Genomic DNA, 26990 nt, shown 5'->3' on the forward strand with positions numbered 1-26990 from the left:
CAAGGAGCCACAGCTTTCCATCTCTACGTTGTGGGCGGGGTAGGGAAGAGAAGGCGGGATACCACGTGACTGAAATTAGCCATTCAGATCAGAGCAAGGGAACGCTTTGTTGCTAGGCAACGGCGTGACACGGGCCTTCCTTTTTTGAGAGCCGCTTAGTTCCCGCCAAAATTTGTTTTCAGTTTTGTACAAAATTGCTCCTATTTAATATTTTTTTTTGTTTTAAAAAACATAAAGCCCCTAACAATGGCCATATCACGTCAAACTTGATACCATATCTTTGTACCATCGCATTAAAAAACATAAGCAGTAAATATAATAAAATAATAAAATTAATCATGATAATTAGTTAAAAAAAAGAAGTTAATTACGAATATAGGTAATCCTCGCCTTACAACCGTTCATTTCGTGACTTCAGAAGTACAAAGGCACTGAAAAAAGGGACTTACGGCCAGTCCTCACACTTATGACGGTCACAGCATTCGCCACAGTCACATGATCAAATTCAGTGGCTTGGCAATTGGCATGCATTTATGACAATGGTGACATGCTGGGGTGATGTCATCAACATTTGCAACCTTCCCAGCTGGCTTCCAACCTGCAAAGTCAATGAGAGAAGCTGGATTTGCTTAACGACCACCTGATTCACTTAACAACCATGTCAAAATGGTTGTAAAATTGAACAACCACCTTGCCCAACAATGGAAATTCTAGTCCCTTCTGCGTTCTGAGAATTAGCTTTAAAAACAGGGTTTTAAAAACAACTTAATCAGATTTAGAGGTTAGGGGGTTTTCTTGCCAGTACAGGTAGTCCCCGATTTACGACCACAATCCCCAAATTTCTTTTGCTAAGCGAAACAGTTTTTAAATGACTTTTGCCTCATTTTACAACCTTTCTTGCCCCAAGTGAATCATTGTCATTAAGTTGGTAACATGGTTGTTAAGTTGAATCTGGCTTCTCCATTGCTTGTCAGAAGGTCACAAAACGGATCACTACAACAGTCATAAATATGAACCAGTTGCCAAGCCTCTGAATTTTGACCACATGAGCATGGAGATTCTGTAAAGTGTGAAAAATGGTCATAAGTCACTTTTTCCAGTGCCGTCGTAACTTTGAGCGGTCACTAAATGAATAATTGTAAGTCAAGGACTGCTTGTATCCACAAGCAGGGTGGATTTGAGTTAAATCGAGTTGATTTAAATCACAATTTAAATCATGATTTAAATCCCTAGTAAAAAGGCTTGATTTAAATCAACTCGATTTAAATCATAATTGTTAAAGAGCAACTGTCATCTCTGCTCCTCCTTTGACCCACCGTTGACTCACCGATAGTCCCAGTGTTGCAGAATATACAGCCTCCTGCTACGTAACTAAGCTCCGTTTCATGCTGAATGAACTAAATTATTTATGTATCTTAAATAGAAAACTATCTTACGATAGATTTTTACCCCAAAAGTTTTTTATTAAAATAAATTCGATAAAAATCAAAAAAATCCGATTTAAATCAAAAAAATCTGATTTTTTTGATTTTTTTAAAAAAATCATTGATTTTTATCCACCCTGCCCACAAGTGCTTTGTCGCTGCCTTTTCTCATGTTTTTGTTTTAAACATCCTGGTCTAGTTTACAATCCTGAGATCTCCTTGTGGTCTCCCATCCAGCTCGACTTCATCTCGACCCAGCTTGGCCAGATGCTGCCAGTTGTGACTCCCAGGCCAACATTAATCATTTTTGCTTCCATTTCTTTATCCTGATGCCAATTTCTGTGCTTTTCTCTTCAGTTTGAACTCAAAACACCCCAGCCAATTAGAAAAATTGTTTTTTTCTCCCTGACTTATCTTGGAAAGAGATTTTCCTCTCTTTTGCCAAGGGGCATTTTGTGTGGTGTGTTGCAAGAGCTTCTTGGTTTTTTAGTGATACGTCTCTATTTTGCAGCTGCTCAGTAGAAGGAGAAACCGGAGGCGAAGGCGTGCTACTGTCCGTGCATTGCAATTATTAATATCCCCAGAGGTCACATTCCCAGGATCTCCAGCTGGTGTGGCTGCCAAAATTCCAGCTGTCCACTTGCCAAAACATGCAATGCATTTAAATCATCCCGACCTCTCCCTTGGGGGTGGGGGGGCAGATAGTAGGGGCAGCAGTTATCCAGAGTATTGGATTCTCTTTGTTTCCTCCTTTTCTTCTTTTCTTTTAAAAAGAGCAGACCAGGCAAAACTGCATTCAGTTTGAGCGTTTGAGGTGCTTTGCTTTATTCTTGCTTTCCTTAATGGATTCCTCCTCCTTTGGGAGGGAGGGAGGGAAGAAGGAAAGAAAAAAAGGGAGGGAGGGAGGAGAAAGAAAGAAAGAGAAAGGGAGGGAGGGAGGATGGATGGAAGGAAAGAAGAAAAAGAAAGAAAGAAAGGGGGAGGGAGGGAAGAAAAAGAAAGAAAAAGGAAGGAAGGAAAGGGAGGGAGGATGGAAGGAAAGAAAGAAAGGGAGGGAGGAAGGAAAGAAAGAAAAGGGAAGGAAGGAGAGAGGATGGATGGATGGATGGAAAGAAAGAGAGAATGAAAGAAAGAGGAAGGGAGGAAAGAACGAAAAAGGAAGGAAGGAGAGAGGATGGATGGATGGAAAGAAAGAGAGAGAGAAGAAAAGGAAGGAAGGAAGGAAAGGGAGGAGGGGGGATGGAAGGAAAGAAAGAAAGGAAAGAGGGTAGATGGATGGAAGGAAGAAAGGAAGGAAAGAGAAACAATTGATCAGAGTCACTTGACTGAGATGGGCAGCTATTAATAGATGATACGTAAATGATGTCAGAGAAGCGGGATGATATCTGGTCCTTTCCTAAAATTGTAGGAATTAGTTTGATGAGGAGGTACTACCAGGAGCTCAATCGCCCTTCTTACATTCTCTTTGTTTTCTTCTATTTTCCATTACTTCTTTCCCTTTGCTTCCTCCCAGCCTTCTCCTCTTTCCTTTGTTTCTTGCTTCATTTCTTGTTTCCTTCTTTTGTTCTTCCTCGTCCCTCCTTCCCTCAACTTTCCATTAATTTCCTATTCGCTCCTTCCTTCCTTCCTCCCTCCCTCCCTTCCTTCCTTCTCTCATTTTCCTTCCTTCTTCCGTTTCTCCCTTCCTTCATTTTCATTTGTTTCCTTCCCTCCCTCAATTCTCCTCTTTCCTTCCTTTCTTCCCTCCCTCCCTATTCCCATCTCCTTCCTTCATGGCTTCACCCTTTCTCATTTGATTTTCTTCTTTTCTTCTTCCTTCCCTCCCTTCCTTTTCCTTCCTAACTTCCTTTATTTTTCTTTTCTTTTTTTTAATTTGATTTATATGCCGCCCTTCTCCGGAGACTCAGGGGGGCTTACAGTGCGTTAAGCAATAGCCTTCATACTTTTGTATATTTATACAAAGTCAGCTTATTGCCCCCACAAACTGGGTCCTCAATTTACCCACCTTAGAAAGGATGGAAGGCTGAGTCAACCTTGAGCCTGGCGAGATTCGAACTTACTTTAATTGCAGACAGCTGGTGTTAAATTACAGTGCTTCTGTCTGTTGAGCTAAACCAGGCTCCTGGTTTTTATTTCCTTCCTTCTCTACCTCACATCCTCCTCTTTTCTTTCTTTCTTTCTTTCTTCCTCTATCCTTCCATCCCTCCTTCACCTCATTTTCACTTTCTCATTTTCCTTCCTTCTTTCTTTCCTTCCTTCCTTCCTTCCTTCCTTCCTTCCTTCCTTCCTTCCTTCCTTCTTTTCCAATGCTTCCTTCTATTTCCAATTCTCTCCTTTCTTCCTTCTTCACAGAGGCATCCTAGAAAATAACAATTTAATTTCCGGCCCTAATACCATATGAGAAAATTAACCCCTTTTAACAGGGCTCACCCATATTCGCGTGGGTGCACACAAATACCTTTTCAGGTGTGTCTGCCTTTGAAGGAATGGTAGGAATGCTTCACAGCTTCACACTCCTAGCTTAACACAATCACACAACATTTAAAATTTAGGCTTTTTTTTCCCCCTCGCTTAATAAAAATGGGAGGTTTAATTGGGGTTTCCTGTCCCTGCCGGAAAAAGGGCAGGCAATTTTTTTATTTTTAATCCTTGTTTCAAGGGATGAAGATTACCATAAATGCAGGCTTATCTTCCTTTTGGCTAAATACGGTAATTTCAAAAATCAAATTTTTACAACTCTGTCATTAAGCAGCCTGTCTGTGGAATTACATCTGCAATGAATCACGTTTTTTTTCAGTTTCTAAATCGCCTCCTTATTAAGCTCTTAACAACCGCCTGGCATGTAAATATTTAGTAGGTGATTCACATCAGCTTTTGAAGATACTTAAAAAGTCACCTTTTGGACAGCAAAAAGGGTGACGAAACAGACACACACACAGAAAAGGATCATTATTCTGGGTTTAGGCTGCAATTCAAATCGGTTTCAGCTCCGATGATTTCATCTCCTTCTATTAGGGAGAACTATTACGGACTCTTTTAAATTGTGTTTCTTTTCCCCTTTGGACCCAACTAAATGAGAAGGCAGAATTGATAGATGGGGTCATGTCTGGTTCACGAGGGTGAGGGATTTTTATTCTTCTTATTGTTGTTATTAAAAACATCTGGTCTTGCAGAAAGTAAAAGAAGAATGACTTTTACTGAACAAGTGTTGGATTTGGAGTCCAAGTGCTTGGAGCGTGGTTGAAAACCCTTTTCGTGGAAAAGAAACAAAACAAAAGCGAGTTTTGGTCCGGTGGTTAAGGTAGGCCGGGCTCAAAACCAGGAGATGTGAGTTCTAGTTCAATGTTAGGCACAAAAGTTTGACTGGGTGATTTGTGACCAATCACCAGGAGATGGTGAGTTCTAGTCCTTTTTTAGGCATAAAAGCCAGCTGGGTGACTTTAGGCCAATCACTAGGAGATGGTGAGTTCTAGTCCTGTCTTAGGCATGAAAGCCGACTGGGTGACTTTAGGCCAATCACTAGGAGATGGTGAGTTCTAGTTCTGTTTTAGGCATGAAAACCAACTGGATGAATTTAGGCCAATCACCAGGAGATGGTGAGTTCTAGTCCTGTTTTAGGCATAAAAGCCAGCTGGGTGATTTTAGGCCAATCACTAGGAGATGGTGAGTTCTAGTCCTGTCTTAGGCATTAAAACCAACTGGGTGACTTTAGGCCAATCACTAGGAGATGGTGAGTTCTAGTTCTGTCTTAGGCATGAAAGCCGACTGGGTGATTTTAGGTCAATCACCAGGAGATGGTGAGTTCTAGTCCTGTCTTAGGCATGAAAACCGACTGGGTGACTTTAGCCCAATTACCAGGTGATGGGAAGTTCTAGTCCTCTTTTAGGCATGAAAGCCGGCTGGGTGATTTGTGACCAATCACCAGGAGATGGTGAATTCTAGTCCTGCTTTAGGCATGAAAACCAACTGGGTGACTTTGGCCCAATCACCAGGAGATGGTGAGTTCTAGTGCCATCTTAATCCTGAAAGTCGTCTGGGTGATTTTGGAACAATCACCGGGAGAACTGGGAATTCTAATCCTGCCCTTCACTCTCTCTCTCTCTCAGCCTAACCCACCTCACAGGATTGTCGTTGTGGGGAAAATAAGAGGAGGAAGGAGTGTTAGACGTGTTCATTGCCCTGAGTTTTTTTAAATAAAAATTATAAAGATTTGATATAAATCAAATAAGTAAATTACTGAACCATGAGATTCCAGAAGGATGAAGAGGGGGTGAGGGATTCTGGGTCTGTCTGTCTTTGTCTCTCTTTCTCTGTTGCTCGCTCAATTAAAATAAATATTTTTTATTTATTTCTTACCACCCTATGCCTTTTTTCCTCTCCCTGCTAGGGGAAAAAGGAGCCGCATTCTAGCTGTCAAGATGGACCCTTCTTTGCCGGTCATAGCAGAAGAATTGCTGCAAGAAATCCAGAAATCTTTCCGTGAAACTTCCCAGAGTAAGTGGTGGACATTTATCTACAGGTAGTCCTCAATTTACGACCGCAGTTATGCCCAAAATTCCCCTTGCTAAGCAAGACAGCTGCTAAGCAAGTTTTTTTTTCCCACTTTACGACTTTTCTTTGCCAAAAGGTGTTAAGCGAATCACTGCAATTATTTAAGTTAATAACACATCGTTAAGTGAATCCGGCTCCCTTATTGACTTTGTTTGTCAGAAATTCGCAAAAGGGGGGATCCCGCGACTTCCGGGACACGGCGACTGTCATAAATATGAACCATTTGCCCAAGCATCTGAATTTGGATCACGTGACCGTGAGGAGAACGGTCGTAAGTGTGAAAAATGGTCGTCAGTCAATTTTTTTCGGTGCCGTTTGAACTTCAGTCACTGCTGCCGGATTTGGGTTTGGCTAGTCTAAAGAAAAGAAGAATTAGTGGGGGGGGGGGGATATGATAGCAGTATTCCAGCATTTGAGAGGTTGCCCCAAGGAAGAGGGGGTCAAATTATTCTCCCATAGCACCAGAAGGCAGGATGAGAAACAAAGGATGGAAACTAACCAAAGAGAGAAGCAACCTGGAATTAAGGAGAAACTTCCTAACAAGTGAGGACAATTAACCAGTGGAACTGCTTGCCACCAGAAGTTGTGGGTGCTCCAACACTGGAGGTTTTCAAGAAGAGATTGGACAACCACTTCTCTGAAATGGTATAGGGCAGTGATGGCTAACCTTTTTGCCATCGCGTGCCAGGAAGGGGTGGGGTGGGGGAGGTTTGCCCGTGCGTGTGCCCACACCCATAATTCTATGTGCCCCGCCACGCACATGCGAGCGCGACCCCCCTTTCCGCGCCCCCCCCACTCCTGGCACGCGATGGCTCGGTAGGCCCATTTTTCTTTCTCACCTAACTCCAGATCCTTTCTATGCATCTGGGGAGGGCGAAAACAGCCTTCCCCACCCCCTCGGAGGCCGGAAGTTGAGAAACGGGCCGTTTCAGGCCTCCGAGGGGGTGGGGAAGGCTGTTTTCACCCTCCCCAGATGCATAGAGAGGATCTGGAGCCAGGGAGAAAGAAAAACGGGCCTCCCCCCCCCCCCCCCCGGCCCTCTTCTGGTGGGCCCAAAAGGGCAAAAAATCAGCTGACAGAGCTGAGCTGGCATGCAAGGCAACATGACTCCGCGTGCCATGGGTTCGCCATCACAGGTATAGGGTTTCATGCTTAAGCAGTGGGTTGGACTAGAAGACCTCCAAGGCCCCTTCCAGCTCATTCTATTCTATTCTATTTATGACTACTGCACTGCACTCCCCCCACCTCATTCCCCCCCCCGCCCAGACTCTCCTTAAAAACGGGCTGCAAAATAGACCTGCAAGGGAATATTTTCCAATCCCGGCTGGTGACCAGCAGAGAGTGCCAAAGTTCTGGAATGATCCCCTTTAAGGAGGTCACTTTGGCACGAGTGATTTTTCTCCCTCTCTCTCTCTCTCTCTCTCTCTCTCTCTCGGCGGCTGCTTTCAACAGACCAGGAAAAATGATTATGCTCTTTATCATTAGAAAGCGGATTCAATAAGCCACAGAATAAACAAATAAATAAAAATAATGCAATTTATTATATTATTTATATATATAAAAAATAAATAATATAAAGCCTTAGTAAGGCCACACCTAGAGTACTGCGTCCAGTTTTGGTCACCACACTATAAAAAAGATGTTGAGACTCTAGAAAAAATGCAGAGAAGATCAACGAAGAGGATTAAGGAACTGGAGGCTAAAACGTAACGATGGACAGTTGCAGGAACTGGGCATGGCTGGTCTAGTGAAGAGAAGGACCAAGGGAGACAGGAGAGCATCTTCCAGTATTTGAGGGGCTGCCCCAGGGAGGAGGAAGGGGGTCAAGCTATTTTCCAAAGCACCCGAAGGCCAGGGAAGAAATAATGGATGGAAACTGAACAAGGAGAGATTCAACCTGGAAATAAGGAGGAATTTTCTGACAGTGAGAAACAATCTACCCATGGAACAGAAGTTGCCTTCGGAAGTTGTGGGAGCTTCATCACTGGAGGCTTTCAAGAAGAGACTGAACTGCCATCTGTCAGAAATGGTGCAGGATCTCCTGCTTGGGCGGGGGGTTGGACTAGATGACCTCCAAGGTCCCTTCCAACTCTGTTAATCTGTTAAATAAATAGGAGGTCTTCAGCAACCTAGCTAGGGGCATTCTGGGAGTTGAAGTCCACCCAACTGTTCGAGGTTGAGAACCACTGCCTTAGAGGCCTCTCCCCCCCCCTTAAAAAACGCCATCCATTCTGAAAACTCTGCCGCAGGTCCCTTGTTCCTTTTGCCAGTTTTTTTGGGGGGGGGTAGGCTGGCAGTCTCCCATTTTGAGGCTTTTTGGGTGATACCCACCAAAATCCAGCCAGGTAATCTCAGGGCATCCCTTGTCCTCTTCTGCTTTAGAGCATCCGGCTGGGTTTTTATTTTATTTTATTTTATTTTTTCTTTTCATCTCAACTCCGCAGTTGTTCCGTAGCCAAGCGGCTTGGCCAAATCCCCGAGGATTCTCAAATAGCTTTCAGGAACAAAGCGTTGCCCTATCCCTCGTGAGAAAAATGAGTTTCCGTCCACTGACGCTTCCCTCATTTTGCCCGTGTGATTGGCAAATTGCTTGCCAACTCATGAAATATTCTATTCGACTCTACCCTGTAAACAATATTTTGAGCCGACACCTTTCTAAGACATTAATATTGATTTTTTTTTTCTCCTCTCTCTCTTTTTTTGCAGTTTCGGATGAGCTTCTTCTGGCGTGAGTACTTTTGGCTGTTCTTGCTTTTTAATTCGTCTACTTTTTGTTTTGGAATGAGGACCTGAATCTAAAGCGGGATTTCTCAAGCTCAGCAACCCCAGCTGAGGGATTCTGGGAGTCCACCCGTCTTAAAGCATACCAGTTGGGGAATTATACTTAGAATAGAATAACAGAGTTGGAAGGGACCTTGGAGGTCTTCTAGTCCAACCCCCTGCTTAGGCAGGAAACCCTACACCACTTCAGACAAATGGTTATCCAACATCTTCTTGAAAACTTCCAGTGTTGGAGCATTCACAGCTTTTGGAGGCAAATTGTTCCACTGATGAATTGTTCGAACTGTCAGAGAGTTTCAGTTCTGGGAGTGGAAGTCCACCCCTCTTAAAGCATTCCAGCTGGGGAATTCTGGGAGTGGAAGTCCACCCCTCTTAAAGCATTCCAGCTGGGGAATTCTGGGAGTGGAAGTCCACCCCTCTTAAAGGATGCTGGCTGGGGGATTCTGGGAGTATGACTAACTTAACAACTGCAGTGATTCACTTAACAACGGAGGCAAAAATAGGGCAAAACCCACCTAACATATGTCTCACTTACAAAAGTAAATAAAAGAGCAGGGAAACGGGGAGAGAGAAATGAGGATGGGTAGGGAAAAGAAAAGAAAAGAAAAAGAAGCATTGATTTATGACTCTCTCTATTGCAGTAGAATAGGGCACTAACATCAAATCACAGCTTTTTGTTTTTCCATAATAATATGAACGAGTCATTTCTATGAAGATCTATCAATCCAATCTGTAAAACCCAGATTCAAAGTTATATTCTTTTCCACCTCAAGCACGAAATTCAGAAGCGGTTTCCATCTGGAAATGAAAGTTCTTTTCTTTAACCAGAGTAATTAGTTTTGTCATTTAGCCAACTCCATCGACTTCTGCATCCATTCTTCCATGGTAGGAATCGAAGAGTCCTTCCATTTTTACGCATACAATCGTCTTGCTGCTGTCGGCATGTACTGTAGTGGCTAAAATTGTGGAAACCTTTTGGGAAAAATGTATTTTTGAGGTTTGATGGCTAATAACACCACTTTTTTGGGGGGGGGAGTTTCAAGATAATCCTATTCCACTGCTGGAATGGCCTGGGAATAGCCCAGACCTTCTTAACCCAATTGAAAATCTATGGAGCCGACTAAAGAAACTTGTTACTTGGAAGCAACCCAGCAATAAAACCCAGTTAATAGGAGCCATCATTCAATCTTGGCTTCACATCATAACAGCTGCAGAACTAAAAGACTTGGTTCATTCCATGGGAAGACGTTGTAAGGCCATCATTCAGGCTAAAGGTGACCCAACTAAGGATTAACTGACATGGGGATCATTTTTGTATATCTCGTTTTTTCTACGTGTTTCACTTTTCTACTTTATACTGTAACTGCTATTCTCATAGCAAATCCTTCCTAAAAGTGATTGCATTACATTCTTGATTAAATTATCTTTCCATTGATATATAATTTTATGGTACTACTCCAAAAATAAGTGGTGTTATTAGCTAGTTTTAGAAAATGCACTTTTCCCAAAAGATTTCCCCAAAGATTTGGCCGCTACTGTATAGTAGCAAAGTCTCATTTTTTTTTCTCCAGTTCTTTTCCGTTAATCCCAAAAGGAAAAATTCTGGTTTCATTTCTATCTCCATTTTCAGGATTTTCTGTATTAGAGTTGTGAATCATATTCCAATTTTTATTTTTTTTGCTTTATCGCATGTCCACCTTCTTCATTCTTACACTTCCAACATTCATTTGACATACCTTTATTCGTCTTAGATATCTCGGGTTAAATATCAGTGATACATCATCTTATAAAAGTTCTCTTTTAAATAATAATTTAAAGTAATTTTTCAACCCTTAGTCCACATATTTTTTCCATTGTTCAAGCATCACATTATATCCAAAACTCCTTGCCCACTGAATCATACTTTTATTTACTTTTGTATTTTATAATATTTTATAACCTAATAAAAATGTTTTTTTAAAAGTGGGGGGAAACAAACAAACGTCTCACTTAACCACATAAATTTTGGGCTCAATTGTGGTCATAAGCCAAGGACTACCTGTGTAGGGTTTCCGGCCAGAGGAAACAATTCCACCCCACCCAATGCAGAGAAAGCTCCAAATTCAGATTTATTTATTTATTTATTTTTGCAAAGTCCATTTTGCGGCTTTTTGTTGTGGCTTCCGCAGAAGAGCCTGATCCGGGGTGTGAGGGTACACAAAACAGAGCTGCAACAGAGTGCACTTAGCTCTCATTCATGCTGCAAAATATTCATTGGTGTATATAAATCCCCACGTGGCTTTCGTTTATTGCGTGCGGCTGTTGCAACGGTAGAAACGGCTTTTGCCCTTCGAGGGTTGTTTTGCGAGCGTCAGCTACGCAGACCCACAAACTAGGGAAGTGGTACACATGGGTTTTAAGGTGCACAGCAGAGAATGTGGCTTTCTGGGGTGCTCGGTCTCTCTCCGTTTCCTTCCTGGTAGCTCTCTTCTTGCAGAACTTTTAATTACACGAAGAGGTGAGGTGGACTGAAGAACATGAGGGCAAGGAAGTCAAGATGGCCGCCATACTGTTGAGCTTTGAGTGAATCAAGTTTTATATAAACAATATATATATATATATATTCTTACTTTTTCGTAGGTTTTATGTGTGTTTTTCTTTTAGCCAGGTTTTTCCTACGTAACCAAGATTTTTCTACAGCCCTAGCTCAGTGGAGTCACATTCACTCGATTCTGGGCTTTTTTTCTTCTGGCAGCCAGCAGGCCCTATGCTGCCTAGTATATATATATATGTGTGTGTGTGTGTGTGTTTTTCTTTCTTTTTCGTAGGTTTTATGTGTATCTCTCTTTAGCCAGGTTCTACCTACGTAAGCCAAGATATTATGCAGCCCTAGTTCAGTGAAATCACAATTCACTAGAAGAAGAAAAAAGAAAAAAAGAAAAAAAAAGAAAAAAAAGCCCAGAAACAGGAGGCTGTGAGTTCGATCCTATGTAGAGGCAGATATTTCTCTCTCTGGGCACAATGAGAATGTATTTGCTGAACAAAACTCTGCATTGGCGACAGGAAGGGGATCCAGCCATTAAATGCTCTGCTAGCTCCATTCAGTTGGCCAGATTCCACCCCGCAAAGGATTATGGGGTTATTAAATGATGATGATGAAGATGATGATGATGATGATAGACAGACAGACAGACAGACAGACAGACAGACACATACATACATACATACATACATACATACATACATACATACATACATACATACAGTAGTGGCCAAAATTGTGGAAACCTTTTGGGAAAAGTGTATTTTTGAGGTTTGATGGCTAATAACACCACTTTTGTTTGCAGTTTCAAGATAATCCTGCTGGAATGGCCTGGGAATAGCCCAGACCTTCTTAACCCAATGGAAAATCTAGGGAGCCGACTAAAGAAACTGGTTAGTCAGAAGCGACCCAGCAATAAAACCCAGTTCATAGAAGCCATCATTCCATCTTGGTTTCACATTAGAACAGCTGCAGAACTCAAAGACTTGATTCCCTCCATGGGAAGACGTTGTAAAGCCCTCATTCATGCTAAAAGTTACCCAACTAAGGATTAATTGACATGCGGATCATTTTGGTATATCTCGTTTTTTCTACGTGTTTCACTTTTCTTCTTTCTACTGTAACTGCTATTCTAATAGCAAATCCTTCACATAAGTTATTGTATTACATTCTTGATTAAATTATCTTCCCATTGATATATAATTTTATGGTACTACTCAAAAAAAAAAGGGGTGTTATTAGCTAGTTTTAGAAAATAAACTTTTCCCAAAAAGGTTTCCACAATTTTGGCCACTACTGCAGATAGGTAGGTAGGTAGGTAGGTAGGTAGGTAGGTAGATGGATGGATGGATAGATAGATAGATAGATAGATAGATAGATAGATAGATAGATAGATAGATAGATAGATAGATGATAGATAGATAGATAGATAGATAGATAGATAGATAGATAGATAGATAGATAGATAGATAGATAGATAGACAGATAGATCCTTTTAACGCAATAAAATTTAATTGGAAAGAAAAGATGTTTTAAAAAAGATTAAAAAATCAAAGTAGAAAGGCTAAATCCTTGTTTTAATTTTAAGAGTTGCAGACTTCAACTCCCAGAATTCCCTCAGGCTGGCTGAGGGAATTCTGGGAGTTGAAGTCCGCACATCTTAAAATCGCCGCTTTTGAGAAACTCTGGGCCGGATTAAAATGGGTGAATGAGATTTGGGGGTTTTCCTGAGAAATGGCCACCTCCCAAGCAGAGAGAGGCTTGTGTAAAGACCCTCAGTGCCCCCAACCTGCCTGTCCCACCTTCCCAAAGAGGAGGCCAAGGAAACCTAGCTTTGGTTTGGGAATTTTGCTCCATCAGTTTCTCATCCTTTTATTCCACAAAGAAGATTATCGGCTAATTTCTCTCGGCTTTCGAGACCCCGTCCATCTGCCGGGCATCGCTCAGGCCGGAGGTCCAGATTAAGGTCAGCGGTTCTGTGTCCTACGTGGCAAATCCTGTCCTGGCAGCCGAGATGGGATTGGAGCTATTCCCCTTCCATTAATAATAGAAAGTCGGATCCTGGTTTTCAATCGGTCCAGTTGCCTACCGGGGAATTCTGGGAGTTGAAGTTCATCGAAATTAAAAGACCTATCTAGACTTTCCACTTACAGGTTTTGACCTGAATTAAAACAAAAACAGGCATTTTACAGGAGCATCTGTCACTCGTTTGCGAAGGGCACACAGCCCTTCGTTTAAAATGTAAACAAATTTGATCGATACGTCCTCGACATACAACGGTTCATTTAGCGACCATTCAAAGTTACAATGGTACTGGGGAAAAAGAGACTGATGATCGTTTTTCCACGCTTACGGCCATGGGAACATCCCCGCCCCCTCCATGATCGTGTGATCAAAATTCAGATACTTGGCAACTGACTCATATTTATGACGGTCTTTTGGAGTGTCCCTTGGTCCCCGGATCCCCCTTTGTGACCTGACAAGCAAAGCAAAGAAGATCAAAGTGTTTAATAAGAGATTGGATAACCATTTGTCTGAAGTGGCGTAGGGTTTTCTGCCTAAGCAGGGGGTTGGACTAGAAGACCTCCAAAGGTCCCTTCGAACTCTGTTATACTATTCTATTCTAAAGTCCATGGGGAAGCCCGATTCACTTCACAACTGCGTTACTAACTTATCAACCGCAGTGATTCGCTTACCAAATTGTGGGAAGAAAGTTCGTAAAATGGGGCAAAACTCACTTAACGAATGTCTCGCTTAGCAACGGAAAATTTGGGCTCAACTGTGGTCGTAGCCAAGGACAACCTGTAATTGGAAGCGAAGGAATGGCGTCTCGAGCAAGTTGTGGCATGCCTTTTTCTCAAGGTTGCAAAGCAGGGAATTTTGCTGAATTTCTCAGTTCTCATGAATTCCCTTGCATTCTCAGTTCTGCTGGATTTTTCAAGCAAACAGTTCTGAATTCTCAATTCAGTTGAATTCTGAATTTCCTAAATTTTCAATTCTTCTGAACTTTTCAAGCAGACAATTCTGAATTCTCAATTCACTTGAATTCCGAATCTCCTAAATTCTCGATCCTTCTGAACTTTTCAAGTAGGCAATTCTGAATTCGGCTAAATCCTGCTTGATTCTAAATTCTCAATTCGGCTAAATTTTACAAGCAGGCGATTCTGACCTCAGTTTAGCTGAATTCCACTGAATTCTCCTCTCGATTCTGCTGAACTGTTCAAGTAGACGATTCTGAATTTTCAATTCTCCTGATGTCTAAATTCTCCATTCTGCCAAATTTTTCAAGCAGGCAATTCTGAATTCTCAATTCTGTTGAATTCTGCTGATCTCTCCTTAAAATCTCAATTCTGTTCAACTTTTCAAGCAGGTAATGTTCCTTATGTTCCTCGCTAGCCAAAAAAAACTTCTCTAGCCTTGCTTGAGTAGAAAAACAGAAGGCATCAAGTAAATCAAACCAACTTCTACATTTTTCTCATCGGTTTCCGGGCCAAAGTTGTTACTCATTGCCAGCCTCCAGAAATATGATTGCATTTCAAGCCCAGGTTCCTTCCGGTTCCTTCCTATGCAGTATTGCAAGTTATTTCGGTTCAGTTCCACCTTGCTTACCCCATTATATTCAAGGCCTCCCCATCAAGGAACTACAACGTGGTCCTTGCACATTCCCAATGCGAGGTCCTTCCCGTATTTGTGAGAGACTCCCCAGCAGAACCCTTCAACTCCTGGAGAAGAAATTCCTGGAATAACATCCCCCAAGTGACTAAAATAAATTACTTAGTCTTAGACTAACTTTATTGTCACTTTGAATGTACACTACCCGGCATACATTAAAATGAAATTTCGTTGCATGCAGTTCTCAAAGGGTCAAAGTAGAATAGAATAGAATAGAATAGAATAGAATAGAATAGAATAGAATAGAATAGAATAGAATAGAATATTTAGAAGAATGGAAAAATTAGAATATTAGAATAGAATAGAATAGAATAGAATAAAAAATTAGAATAGAATAGAATAGAATATTTAGAAGAATGGAAAATTAGAATATTAGAATGGAATGGAATGGAATGGAATGGAATAGAGTGGAATAGAGTGGAATAGAAAATTAGAATATTAGAATAGAATAGAATGGAATGGAATGGAATGGAATGGAATAGAATGGAATAGAAAATTAGAATATTAGAATAGAATAGAATAGAATAGAATAGAATAGAATAGAATAGAATAGAATAGAATATTTAGAAGAATGGAAAATTAGAATATTAGAATAGAATAGAATAGAATAGAATAGAATAGAATAGAATAGAATAGAATAGAATAGAATAGAATAGAATAGAATATTTAGAAGAATGGAAAATTAGAATATTAGAATAGAATAGAATAGAATAGAATAGAATATTTAGAAGAATGGAAAATTAGAATATTAGAATAGAATAGAATAGAATAGAATAGAATAGAATAGAATAGAATAGAATAGAATAGAATATTTAGAAGAATGGAAAATTAGAATATTAGAATAGAATAGAATAGAATAGAATAGAATAGAATAGAATAGAATAGAATAGAATATTTAGAAGAATGGAAAATTAGAATATTAGAATAGAATACAATTTTTATTTATTTATTTATTATCAAATTTATATACCGCCCTTCTCCCGAAGGACTCAGGGCGGTGTACAGCCAAAGTAAAAAACATAGATACAAACATTAAAATACAGAGATATATATGCGTTTGGCCCCATAATTAAAAGAACAATAACAAACCTATTAAAAACATTTTTTTTAAAAAGTGTTAAGCCAGCCCGGCTTGCTGAAAAAGAAAAGTCTTCAGGGCACGGCGAAAGGCACCGAGGTCATGAATCCTTCGTATCTCTGGGGGCAGTTGATTCCAGAGGGCAGGTGCCCCCACAGAGAAGGCCACACCCCTGGGGGCCACCAGTCTACATTGCTTGGCCGATGGCACCCCGAGGAGACCCTCTCTGTGGGAGCGCACCGGTCGGTGGGAGGTCATTGGTGGCAGTAACAGTAGAATAGAAAATTAGAATACAATAGAAGGATAGAATAGAATGGAATGGGTCACCGCCTCCAATATACACTACATAAACATGACGGAATAAATAAATAAATACAAAATTATGCACCTACCCACATATATTACATGACACAGAGAAAGAACCGTCTAGTTCAATTTCATTGTACACCTGTTGTGCATTGACAATAAAGGTTTGAATTGAAATTGATTTTTTTTTTCCTCTACAGGTAGTCCTCAAGTTACGACCACAGCGGAGCCCCACATTTCTGTTGCTAAGTGAGACGGTTAATAAGTGTGAAATAGTAGAAAAGTTACTCGGCGTTATTTTGTCCCATTTTTTACGACCTACCTTGCCACCGTTGTTAAATGGATCATTGCAACTGTTCAGTTAGTTACATGGTTGTTAAGTGAATCTGCCCCCCCCCCCGTCGACTTGGCTGGTCAGAAGCTCGCAAAATAGGGGATCTCGTGACCCCGGGACACTGCGACAGTCATAAATATGAGTCAGTTGCCAAGCGTCCGAATTTTGATGCTGCTGGGGATGCTGCAACGGTCGTTAAGTGTGAAAAACGGTCATAAGTCACTTTTTCCCAATTCCGTTCTAACTTCGAACGGTCACTAAACGAGCTGTCATAAGTCGAGGACTACCTGTATTTTCCATTTATAGAAATTTAAAGTTCTGGGTTTTTTTGAGGAGGGGGGAGGCAATCTTTTTATTTTATTTTTATTTATTTAAATTTCCTGACGGCCCAGCTCACCACTGGGTCCCTCTGGGCGGCTCACAATATTAAAAAGATAAACCTATAACAAATAAAATACTACAAAGATACAATACACTATTATCGTAACACTGTTCTAGGAAGGAGCCATTACGATGGCTCTTGCATTTAGTCCCCAAGGCAGGCCCTGAACCTGTTTATTGGTGGTCCTTGACTTACAACCATTTGTTTTGCGACCGTTCGGAGTTAACAACGGCACTGAAAAATACTGTTACTACACGTACTACCGTTGCAGAATCCCCGTGATCAAAATTGAGACACTGTTCTGCCCCAGCTACTGACCCCAAAGAACGCAGCACACACAAAGTCTGTACAAACCTTAGCTTACTAAATTAAATCAGTCTTTTTTTCAAACAAAGGCTGTTAATTAACTTTCTTAACAGCCTACAAGAATCCAAAGAATAAATAACCGTAATCTTACTGTGGTTGGCAGAAAGCCCAGAAGCAATTTGCAGGAAGCTGATAAGAGAACTAAGATCAGGACGCGAAGGAGAGTGAACGAAGTTGTTCCCTGCAAATTGCCTCAGTCGTCGTCCTTCCTTAAATAGGCTAAGGGAGTGGCCAATTAGCCCCAAGCCTTACTCTCGAGGAGACCTCCTCCTGAGGAACCACTCCTGCCTTTTGGCAGCTCTGCGCGCCCATGCATCGAGAAGAGGCTCCTCCTCTTCGTCCTCTTCACTTATGGGAGCTTCTGGAGGTTCTGAAGGCCCTGGCTGAATCCCCGCCTCTGGCACCACATCTTCTCCAGCCTCCTCACTGTCCGACTCGAGCGCCAGCTGCACAGGCTGCTGGCGCAGCACCAAACCAGCCTCCTTGCTGTCGGAATCAGCTACTAGCAGCACAGGCCACTGACGGGCCACAATAGACGAGTGGCAACCGGCTCCTATTTATGACGCCTGCAGTGTCCCAGGGTCATGTGATCCAGTGGTGGGTTGCCTCCGGTTCAGTCCGGTTCTTGCGAACCGGTAGTAAAACTGGGGGGGGGGAAGCTCCGCCCACCCACCTGGATGTCATCATAGACGATCTGCGCATGCGTGCGATCCCGTCGCGAACCAGTAGTAAAGGTAAGTAGAACCCACCCCTGACGTGATCCCCTTTTGTGGGGAAGCCAGATTCACTTAACAACCACTTCACAACTGCAGTGATTCACTTAACAACGGCGGCAAGAATGGCTGTAAAAATGGGGCGAAACTCACTTAACAACTGTCTGGCTTAGCAATGAAAATTGTGGGGCTCCCCCTTGTGGTTGTAAGTCGAGGACTAACTATGTTCCGTCGATAATCTTCTTTTTAAATGGTGAATATGTATTCTGAAGAAAGGCTGCCCCAGGTTTTAAAGGTATCTTCAGAACAAGAGGAGGGAGATGGTAAAATATTGGTTTCTCTTTTCCGTCTTCCTAGGCTGAGGTTCCTCTTTGGGACGTCTGTCGTCCCAGCTCTGGATTTGGTGGATCGTCAGTCGGTCACACGGTTCGTGTCTCCAAGCGGGAGGGCAGTATATCAGGTACGGCTCCTTCCTCTACCTGCCAACATACCTGTGCACGTCCTTTGAGCCCAATAACGGAAGAGCAGAAAGTCAGAATAGAATTAGAATTAGAATTAGAATTAGAATTAGAATTAGAATTAGAATTAGAATTAGAATTAGAATTAGAATTACCATGTTTCCCCGAAAATAAGAAATAAGAGCCTTGGTGGCGCAGCAGACTAAAGTGCTGTTAAGTAGCACCAGCTGCCTGCAATTACTGCGAGTTCAAATCTCACCAGGCTCAAGGTTGACTCAGCCTTCCGTCCTTCCGAGGTAGGTAAAATGAGGACCCGGTTTGTGGGGGCAATAAGATGACTTTGTATAAAAAAGAACACCGCTTGGGGGGGCCCCGAAAGCCCTACTAAGCAGGTATATACAAAAGTATGAAGGCTTTTGCTTAACGCATTGTAAGCCGCCCTGAGTCTCCGGAGAAGGGCGGCATATAAATCGAACCAATTAAAAAATTAATAAATAAAAATAAGACCCTGTCTTATATTTTTTTTGAACCCTGAAATAAGCGCTTGGCCTTATTGCCATGCGTTCAAAAGCCCGATTGGGCTTATTATCAGGGGGTGTCTTATTTTGGGGGAAACAGGGTAGAATTAGAATAGAATTAGAATTTGGAAATAATAGAATAGAAAGTAGAAAGTAGAATAGAACAGAATTTGAAAATAATGGAATAGAATAGAACAATAGAATAGAAAATAGAAAATAAAACGAGATTAGATTAGATTAGATTAGATTAGATTAGATTAGATTAGATTAGATTAGATTAGATTAGATTAGATTAGATTAGATTAGATTAGATTAGAAGGGACCTTGGAGATCTTCAAATCCAACCCCCAACGATGGAAAGTGCAACCGTCATAAGTACATGCCAGTTGCCAAGCCTCTGAATTTCGATCACGGGGGCGCTGCAACGGTCGTAAGTGTGAAAAACTGCCCTAAGTCGTTTTTTTTCCGGTGTCGTCGTAACCTCGAACCATCCTTAAACAAATGGCCATAAGTTGAGGACTCCTGTAGCCAGCATCCAAAACCTAACCTCGTTGGTTCAATGGAAGGAACCAAAGAGTGGGGACTCCCCAAATCCGTTCCCCAGCCTCGGGGTGTGTGTGTGCGCCGTGTTCCTCTTTCGAACTCGGCACTCTCCCTCCTCCCTTCCGACACCTCCCCGCCTTCCTCGTCCACGGCTGGCTGCTTTGCTTCCGTCCATTTATCTCCGTTATTCTATTTGGGATTTCGAGGTGATTTTCATCTTAATTACCCCCTCGTTCATATGGCAGCCCGCCCTGTAGGGCGGGAGTAAATGGATTAAACATGCCAGGCTGAAAAAAATGAGTTGTCGATCACAAAGAGGAGTGGGGGGGGAGCAAGAGAGACGGGTTCGTTTCACGGCGGACGAAAAACACGAGGACCGTATTGTGTCCCATGTGCCCAGGGAACTAAAATTCTCTCCCCAACTCTGCTTGAGAAGGGGAGCGCTGGATTATAAGGGGCTGCTGGGTGGGTGCTGGGCCAGTTTTCCTGCACCGATACCCCCCCCTCTTTTGGGGGGGGATTCTCCTGTCTCCCCAGAGCAGTGTTTTCAACCTTAAGATGGGTGGACTTCCACTCCCAGAATTCCCCAGCCATCATAGGTTGAAGTCCATCTCTCTTAAAGCATGCTGGCTGGGGGATTCTGGGAGTGGAAGTCTGGCTGGGGGATTTTGGGAGTGGAAGCCCACCCATCCTAAAGCATGCCAGCTGGGGAGTTCTGGGAGTGGAAGCCCACCCCTCTTAAAGGATGCTGGCTGGGGGATTCTGGGAGGGGAAGCCCACCCCTCTTAAAGCATGCAGGCTGGGGGATTCTGGGAGGGGAAGCCCACCCCTCTTAAAGGATGCTGGCTGGGGGATTCTGGGAGTGGAAGTCCGCCCTCTTAAAGCATGCTGGCTGGGGGATTCTGGGAGTGGAAGTCCGCCCTCTTAAAGCATGGCTGGCTGGGGGATTCTGGGAGTGGAAGTCCGCCCTCTTAAAGCATGGCTGGCTGGGGGATTCTGGGAGTGGAAGTCTGGCTGGGGGATTTTGGGAGTGGAAGCCCACCCATCCTAAAGCATGCAGGCTGGGGAATTCTGGGAGTGGAAGTCCATCCATCTTAAAGGATGCTGGCTGGGGGATTCTGGGAGTGGAAGTCCGCCCTCTTAAAGCACGGCTGGCTGGGGGATTCTGGGAGTGGAAGTCCGCCCTCTTAAAGCATGCAGGCTGGGGGATTCTGGGAGGGGAAGCCCACCCCTCTTAAAGGATGCTGGCTGGGGGATTCTGGGAGTGGAAGTCCGCCCTCTTAAAGCATGCTGGCTGGGGGATTCTGGGAGTGGAAGCCCACCCCTCTTAAAGGATGCTGGCTGGGGGATTCTGGGAGGGGAAGCCCACCCCTCTTAAAGCATGCTGGCTGGGGGATTCTGGGAGGGGAAGCCCACCCCTCTTAAAGCATGCTGGCTGGGGGATTCTGGGAGGGGAAGCCCACCCCTCTTAAAGCATGCTGGCTGGGGGATTCTGGGAGGGGAAGCCCACCCCTCTTAAAGGATGCTGGCTGGGGGATTCTGGGAGGGGAAGCCCACCCCTCTTAAAGGATGCTGGCTGGGGGATTCTGGGAGGGGAAGCCCACCCCTCTTAAAGGATGCTGGCTGGGGGATTCTGGGAGGGGAAGCCCACCCCTCTTAAAGCATGCAGGCTGGGGGATTCTGGGAGGGGAAGCCCACCCCTCTTAAAGGATGCTGGCTGGGGGATTCTGGGAGGGGAAGCCCACCCCTCTTAAAGCATGCTGGCTGGGGGATTCTGGGAGGGGAAGCCCACCCCTCTTAAAGCATGCTGGCTGGGGGATTCTGGGAGGGGAAGCCCACCCCTCTTAAAGGATGCTGGCTGGGGGATTCTGGGAGGGGAAGCCCACCCCTCTTAAAGCATGCTGGCTGGGGGATTCTGGGAGGGGAAGCCCACCCCTCTTAAAGCATGCTGGCTGGGGGATTCTGGGAGGGGAAGCCCACCCCTCTTAAAGCATGCTGGCTGGGGGATTCTGGGAGGGGAAGCCCACCCCTCTTAAAGGATGCTGGCTGGGGGATTCTGGGAGGGGAAGCCCACCCCTCTTAAAGCATGCTGGCTGGGGGATTCTGGGAGGGGAAGCCCACCCCTCTTAAAGCATGCTGGCTGGGGGATTCTGGGAGGGGAAGCCCACCCCTCTTAAAGCATGCTGGCTGGGGGATTCTGGGAGGGGAAGCCCACCCCTCTTAAAGGATGCTGGCTGGGGGATTCTGGGAGGGGAAGCCCACCCCTCTTAAAGGATGCTGGCTGGGGGATTCTGGGAGGGGAAGCCCACCCCTCTTAAAGGATGCTGGCTGGGGGATTCTGGGAGGGGAAGCCCACCCCTCTTAAAGGATGCTGGCTGGGGGATTCTGGGAGGGGAAGCCCACCCCTCTTAAAGCATGCTGGCTGGGGGATTCTGGGAGGGGAAGCCCACCCCTCTTAAAGCATGCTGGCTGGGGGATTCTGGGAGGGGAAGCGCACCCCTCTTAAAGGATGCTGGCTGGGGGATTCTGGGAGGGGAAGCCCACCCCTCATAAAGCATGCTGGCTGGGGGATTCTGGGAGGGGAAGCCCACCCCTCTTAAAGGATGCTGGCTGGGGGATTCTGGGAGGGGAAGCCCACCCCTCATAAAGCATGCTGGCTGGGGGATTCTGGGAGGGGAAGCCCACCCCTCATAAAGCATGCTGGCTGGGGGATTCTGGGAGGGGAAGCCCACCCCTCTTAAAGCATGCTGGCTGGGGGATTCTGGGAGGGGAAGCCCACCCCTCTTAAAGGATGCTGGCTGGGGGATTCTGGGAGGGGAAGCCCACCCCTCATAAAGCATGCTGGCTGGGGGATTCTGGGAGGGGAAGCCCACCCCTCTTAAAGCATGCTGGCTGGGGGATTCTGGGAGGGGAAGCCCACCCCTCTTAAAGCATGCTGGCTGGGGGATTCTGGGAGGGGAAGCGCACCCCTCTTAAAGGATGCTGGCTGGGGGATTCTGGGAGGGGAAGCCCACCCCTCATAAAGCATGCTGGCTGGGGGATTCTGGGAGGGGAAGCGCACCCCTCTTAAAGGATGCTGGCTGGGGGATTCTGGGAGGGGAAGCCCACTCCTCTTAAAGCATTTAGGCTGGGCAATTCCCGGGCTTGAAGTCCACCCGTCATAAATTCCCCAAAGTTGAGACAGACCGCTCCAGAGATAAGAGAATAAGATTGACACAATCCCAGCAAAGGTGAGCCTTTCTTCCCAGGTCATTCCAGCTTCCAAAACAACTGACGAAATCGTCTACTTCGCGTCTGTTATCTTGGTTATTGGAAATTCCTTTCTAAAAACGAAGCCTCCGTGGCCGCAGAGATAGGACTCCGTTTCCCATGTGCCTATTTCGGACATCTTGATTCCTGTCCCCCCCACCCTCGCATAAGGTAGCACCCAGAGGTCGGTTTCACACCCGTTTACAACCAGTTCGCCGTACGGCTTAGAAAACGTGGCTAAAAAGGACGGCATATCGCCGTGGCCACGACCGGTTCGTGCAAACTGGGCTGAATGCCACCCTATGCAAGAGTGGGGGATAGGATCGCTGTCCATTGGCTGGGGTCTTGTTTGTTTGTTTGTTTATTGATTTGCATCCCACCTTATTTATTTTTTTTGTACAAATAACACAAGGCAAGGAATATATCCTTCTTCCTCCTAGTTCCCCCACCACCACAACAACAACCCTGTGAGGTAGGTTAGGCTGAGAGAGAAGGACTGGACTAAATTTATACCCAGCCAGGTTGCGTGCCTAAGGAGGACTAGAACTCACAAGTCTCCTGGTGATTGGCCTAAAAACACCCAGCCGGCTTTCATGGCTAAGGTGGGACTAGAACTCCCTGTCGCCTGGTGATTGGCCCAACGAAGTCACCCAGCCGACTTTCATGGTTAAGGTGGGATTAGAACTCCCTCTCACCTAATGATTGGTACAGAGTCACCCAGCCGGCCTAAGGTTAGACTAGAACTCAACGTTTCCTAGTGATTGGCCCGAAGTCACTCAGCCGGCTTTCATGGCTAAGGTGGGACTAGAACTCCTTGTCGCCTTGTGATTGGCCCGAAGTCACCGAAGTCACCCAGCCGGCTTTCATGGTTAAGGTGGGACTAGAACTCCCTCTCACCTAATGATTGGTACAGAGTCACCCAGCCGGCTTTCATGCCTAAGGTTAGACTAGAACTCAACGTTTCCTAGTGATTGGCCCGAAGTCACTCAGCCGGCTTTCATGGCTAAGGTGGGACTAGAACTCCCTGTCGCCTGGTGATTGGCCCAACGAAGTCACCCAGCCGACTTTCATAGTTAAAGTGGGACTAGAACTCCTTGTCGCCATGTGATTGGCCCGAAGTCACCCAGCCGGCTTTCATGGCTAAGGTGGGACTAGAATTCCCTGTCGCCTTGTGATTGGCCCAAAGTCACCCAGGCAGCTTTCATGCCTAAGGCCGAACTAGAACTCACGTCTCCTGGTTTCTAGCCTTAAGCACTAGATCCATGTTGGTGAACCTACAGAACGCGTACCGGAAGCGGCACGCAGAACCATCCCGTGAGGGATGCGCTGCCTCGCTGGCTCCTCGTCTGTGTTCCTGTGCACACACGTGTGCCGGTCAGCAGGCCTTCGCGCATGCGGGATCCACGAAACCCGGAAGAGCAGTTTTCCGTCACTCATGCGCGAGCCAGCACCCAAACCTCCGGGTTTATGTCACGCACATGCGCGACAGCCAGCTGTTCGTTGGCCACGAGTCTGTGCCGGAAACCAGACGTTCGAGTACCAGCTCGCACATGCATGACGGAACGCTGCTCTACCGGGTTTCGGCGCTCCCGAAGGCCAGAGAGACCGCGTGGTCCAGACGGGATGGTTTCGCGTGCCATTTCCAGCACGCGCGCCAGCACGCGGTGACGTAAAAGGTTAGCCTTCACTGCACTAGATCATTCTGGGTGTTGTTTCCACCAGGGGTGGGTTCTACTTACCTTTACTACCGGTTCACAGTGGGGCCGCGCGCAGTGATGGGATTCAGCCGGTTCACACCACTTCGGGAGAACCGGTTGTTAACTTTCTGAGCAGTTTGGTGGACTGGTTGTTGGAAGAAATCATTAGGGCAGAGAACCGGTTGTTAAATTACTTGAATCCCACCACTGGCTGAATCCCACCACTGCCCGGAGTGCCAAGGGCAGTGATGGGATTCAGCCGGTTCGCACCACTTCGGGAGAACCGGTTGTTAACTTTCTGAGCAGTTTGGTGAACTGGTTGTTGGAAGAAATCATTAGGGCAGAGAACCGGTTGTTAAATTACTTGAATCCCACCACTGGCTGAATCCCACCACTGCCCGGAGTGCCAAGGGCAGTGATGGGATTCAGCCGGTTCGCACCACTTCGGGAGAACCGGTTGTTAACTTTCTGAGCAGTTTGGTGAACTGGTTGTTGGAAGAAATCATTAGGGCAGAGAACTGGTTGTTAAATTATTTGAATCCCACCACTGGCCGTGCGCATGCGCAGAAGCGTTTTGATGACGTCGGGGTCGGTGGGCGGAGCCTCCCGCCGGTTTTACTACCCGTTCTATAGAACCGGTGCGAACCGGGGGCAACCCACCACTGGTTTCCACCATTACCGCCTGAAGTCGTTTGTGTGAAAATACCTCCGGTGCGCCCATGCGCCTAGCTAGCTTTGTGGCTGTTGGGGCTGTGAATCGGTTGCGGCCCCACCCTTAATTTTTTCTCCATCCGTGAATATCCCTTCATCTGACCAGCCCTCGGCTTGTAATTACGCTCCTGTCCTTCCCTTCCCTTCCCCTCCCCTCCCCTCCCCTCTTTCCTTTCACAGCGGCCAGTCGGATTATCGTGAATCATCAGCCTTTTAAGTCCCCGAAAAAGGGACTAATTCAAATTGCATTTCCCACTAAATATAATATATTTCTTCCAAAGATTGCCTCCGTTAACAGCCCTGATCGGATCATTCCATCCGGTTGATTTAAGAGCCGAATGTCGGTTTGTCCACTCCGAAGGGATCCTGGTTTTCTTTTAAGTTATTTAGTTTTTCAAGGGGTAGGGTACCGTCTCACGCACTGCCCCAGGATGATGGGAGTTGTAGTCTAACACCTTGGGAGGCCACTAGTCCATCCGAGGGCGGTGGCTCTCCCTTGCCTGGGCTCCTAAGGATGATGGGCATTGTAGTCTAGCACTACAATCCGCCAATTGGCCTCCAACCCTAAGTTACACCTCTCCTTCTCTGACCTGGGGATGATGGGAGTTGTAGTCTATCATCTTTGGAGGCTACAGATCCGCCTTGGGGCTACACCTCTCCTCACCTGCCCTCCTGGGGATGATGGGAGTTGTAGTCTAACTCCTTTAGGGTGGTGTCTCCCCCCACAACTGATGTCCTGAGGGCGATGGGAGTTGTAGTCTAACACCTTGGGAGGCCACTAGTCCATCCGAGGGCGGTGGCTCTCCCTTGCCTGGGCTCCTAAGGATGATGGGCATTGTAGTCTACCACTACAACCCGCCATAGGGTTGGTGGCCTCCAACCCTAAGTTACACCTCTCCTTCTCTGACCTGGGGATGATGGGAGTTGTAGTCTAACTCCTTTAGGGCGGTCTCTCTCTCCCCCCCAACTGCTGTCCTGAGGGTAATGGGAGTTGTAGTCTAACACCTTTGGAGGCTACGGATCCATCTTGGGGCTGCACCTCTCCCCACCTGCCCTCCTGAGGATGATGGGAGTTGTAGTCTAACTCCTTTAGGGTGGTGTCTCCCCCCACAACTGATGTCCTGAGGGTGATGGGAGTTGTAGTCTATCACCTTTGGAGGCCATGGATCCGCTTTGGGGTTGCATCTCTCCCCCGCCTGCTCTCCTGCGGATGATGGGGGTTGTTGTCTAACTCCTTTGGAGGCCACCGATCCGTCTTAGCGTCTCCCCACTGCCCTCCTGGGGATAATGGGAGTTGTAGTCTTGTTTGGAGGCCACCATCATCCTAGGGCAGCGTCTCCCCCACCTGCTCTTCTATGGATGACGGGAGTTGTAGTCTCCTTTGGAAGACACCATCCTAGGGCAGCGTCTCCTGCCACCTGCTCCTGGGGATGATGGGAGTTGTAGTCTTGTTTGGAGGCCACCATCATCCTAGGGCAGCGTCTCTCCCACCTGCTCTTCTATGGATGATGGGAGTTGTAGTCTCCTTTGGAAGACCCCATCCTAGGGCAGCGTCTCTTGCCACCTGCTCCTGGGGACGATGGGAGTTGTAGTCTTAACACATTCGGATGCCACCAGATCGAGGGGAGTCTAGGTAGGCAACCCGTGTGCAGTTTACAACACAAATCTGGTTACTGTGCCGAGAGG

The 26990-nt window shown here is 45.6% G+C and overlaps 1 protein-coding gene across 4 annotated transcripts in view; it reads left to right on the top strand.

Moving 5' to 3' along the window:
- The window catches only part of ZSWIM7 (zinc finger SWIM-type containing 7), a 38310-nt gene that overhangs the window by 468 nt on the left and 10852 nt on the right, over positions 1-26990 (top strand). For 3 of the 4 annotated variants that reach the window (XR_015733270.1, XM_087890290.1, XM_087890297.1), the window contains exons 2-5: positions 4598-4725; positions 5812-5918; positions 8682-8703; positions 18486-18588. Coding sequence is in view for 3 of the 4 variants with exons in the window: in XM_087890290.1 (XP_087746416.1) it covers positions 5843-5918; positions 8682-8703; positions 18486-18588 (201 nt within the window). In the remaining variant the exon portion in view is untranslated. The remainder of the gene's footprint in view (positions 1-4597; positions 4726-5811; positions 5919-8681; positions 8704-18485; positions 18589-26990) is intronic. The other variant, XM_087890291.1, reaches the window with a different exon arrangement.

The sequence above is a fragment of the Pantherophis guttatus genome, chromosome 1, assembly GCF_059756535.1.
Source record: "Pantherophis guttatus breed Tessera chromosome 1, ASM5975653v1, whole genome shotgun sequence".
Classification (NCBI taxonomy): Eukaryota; Metazoa; Chordata; class Lepidosauria; order Squamata; family Colubridae; genus Pantherophis; species Pantherophis guttatus.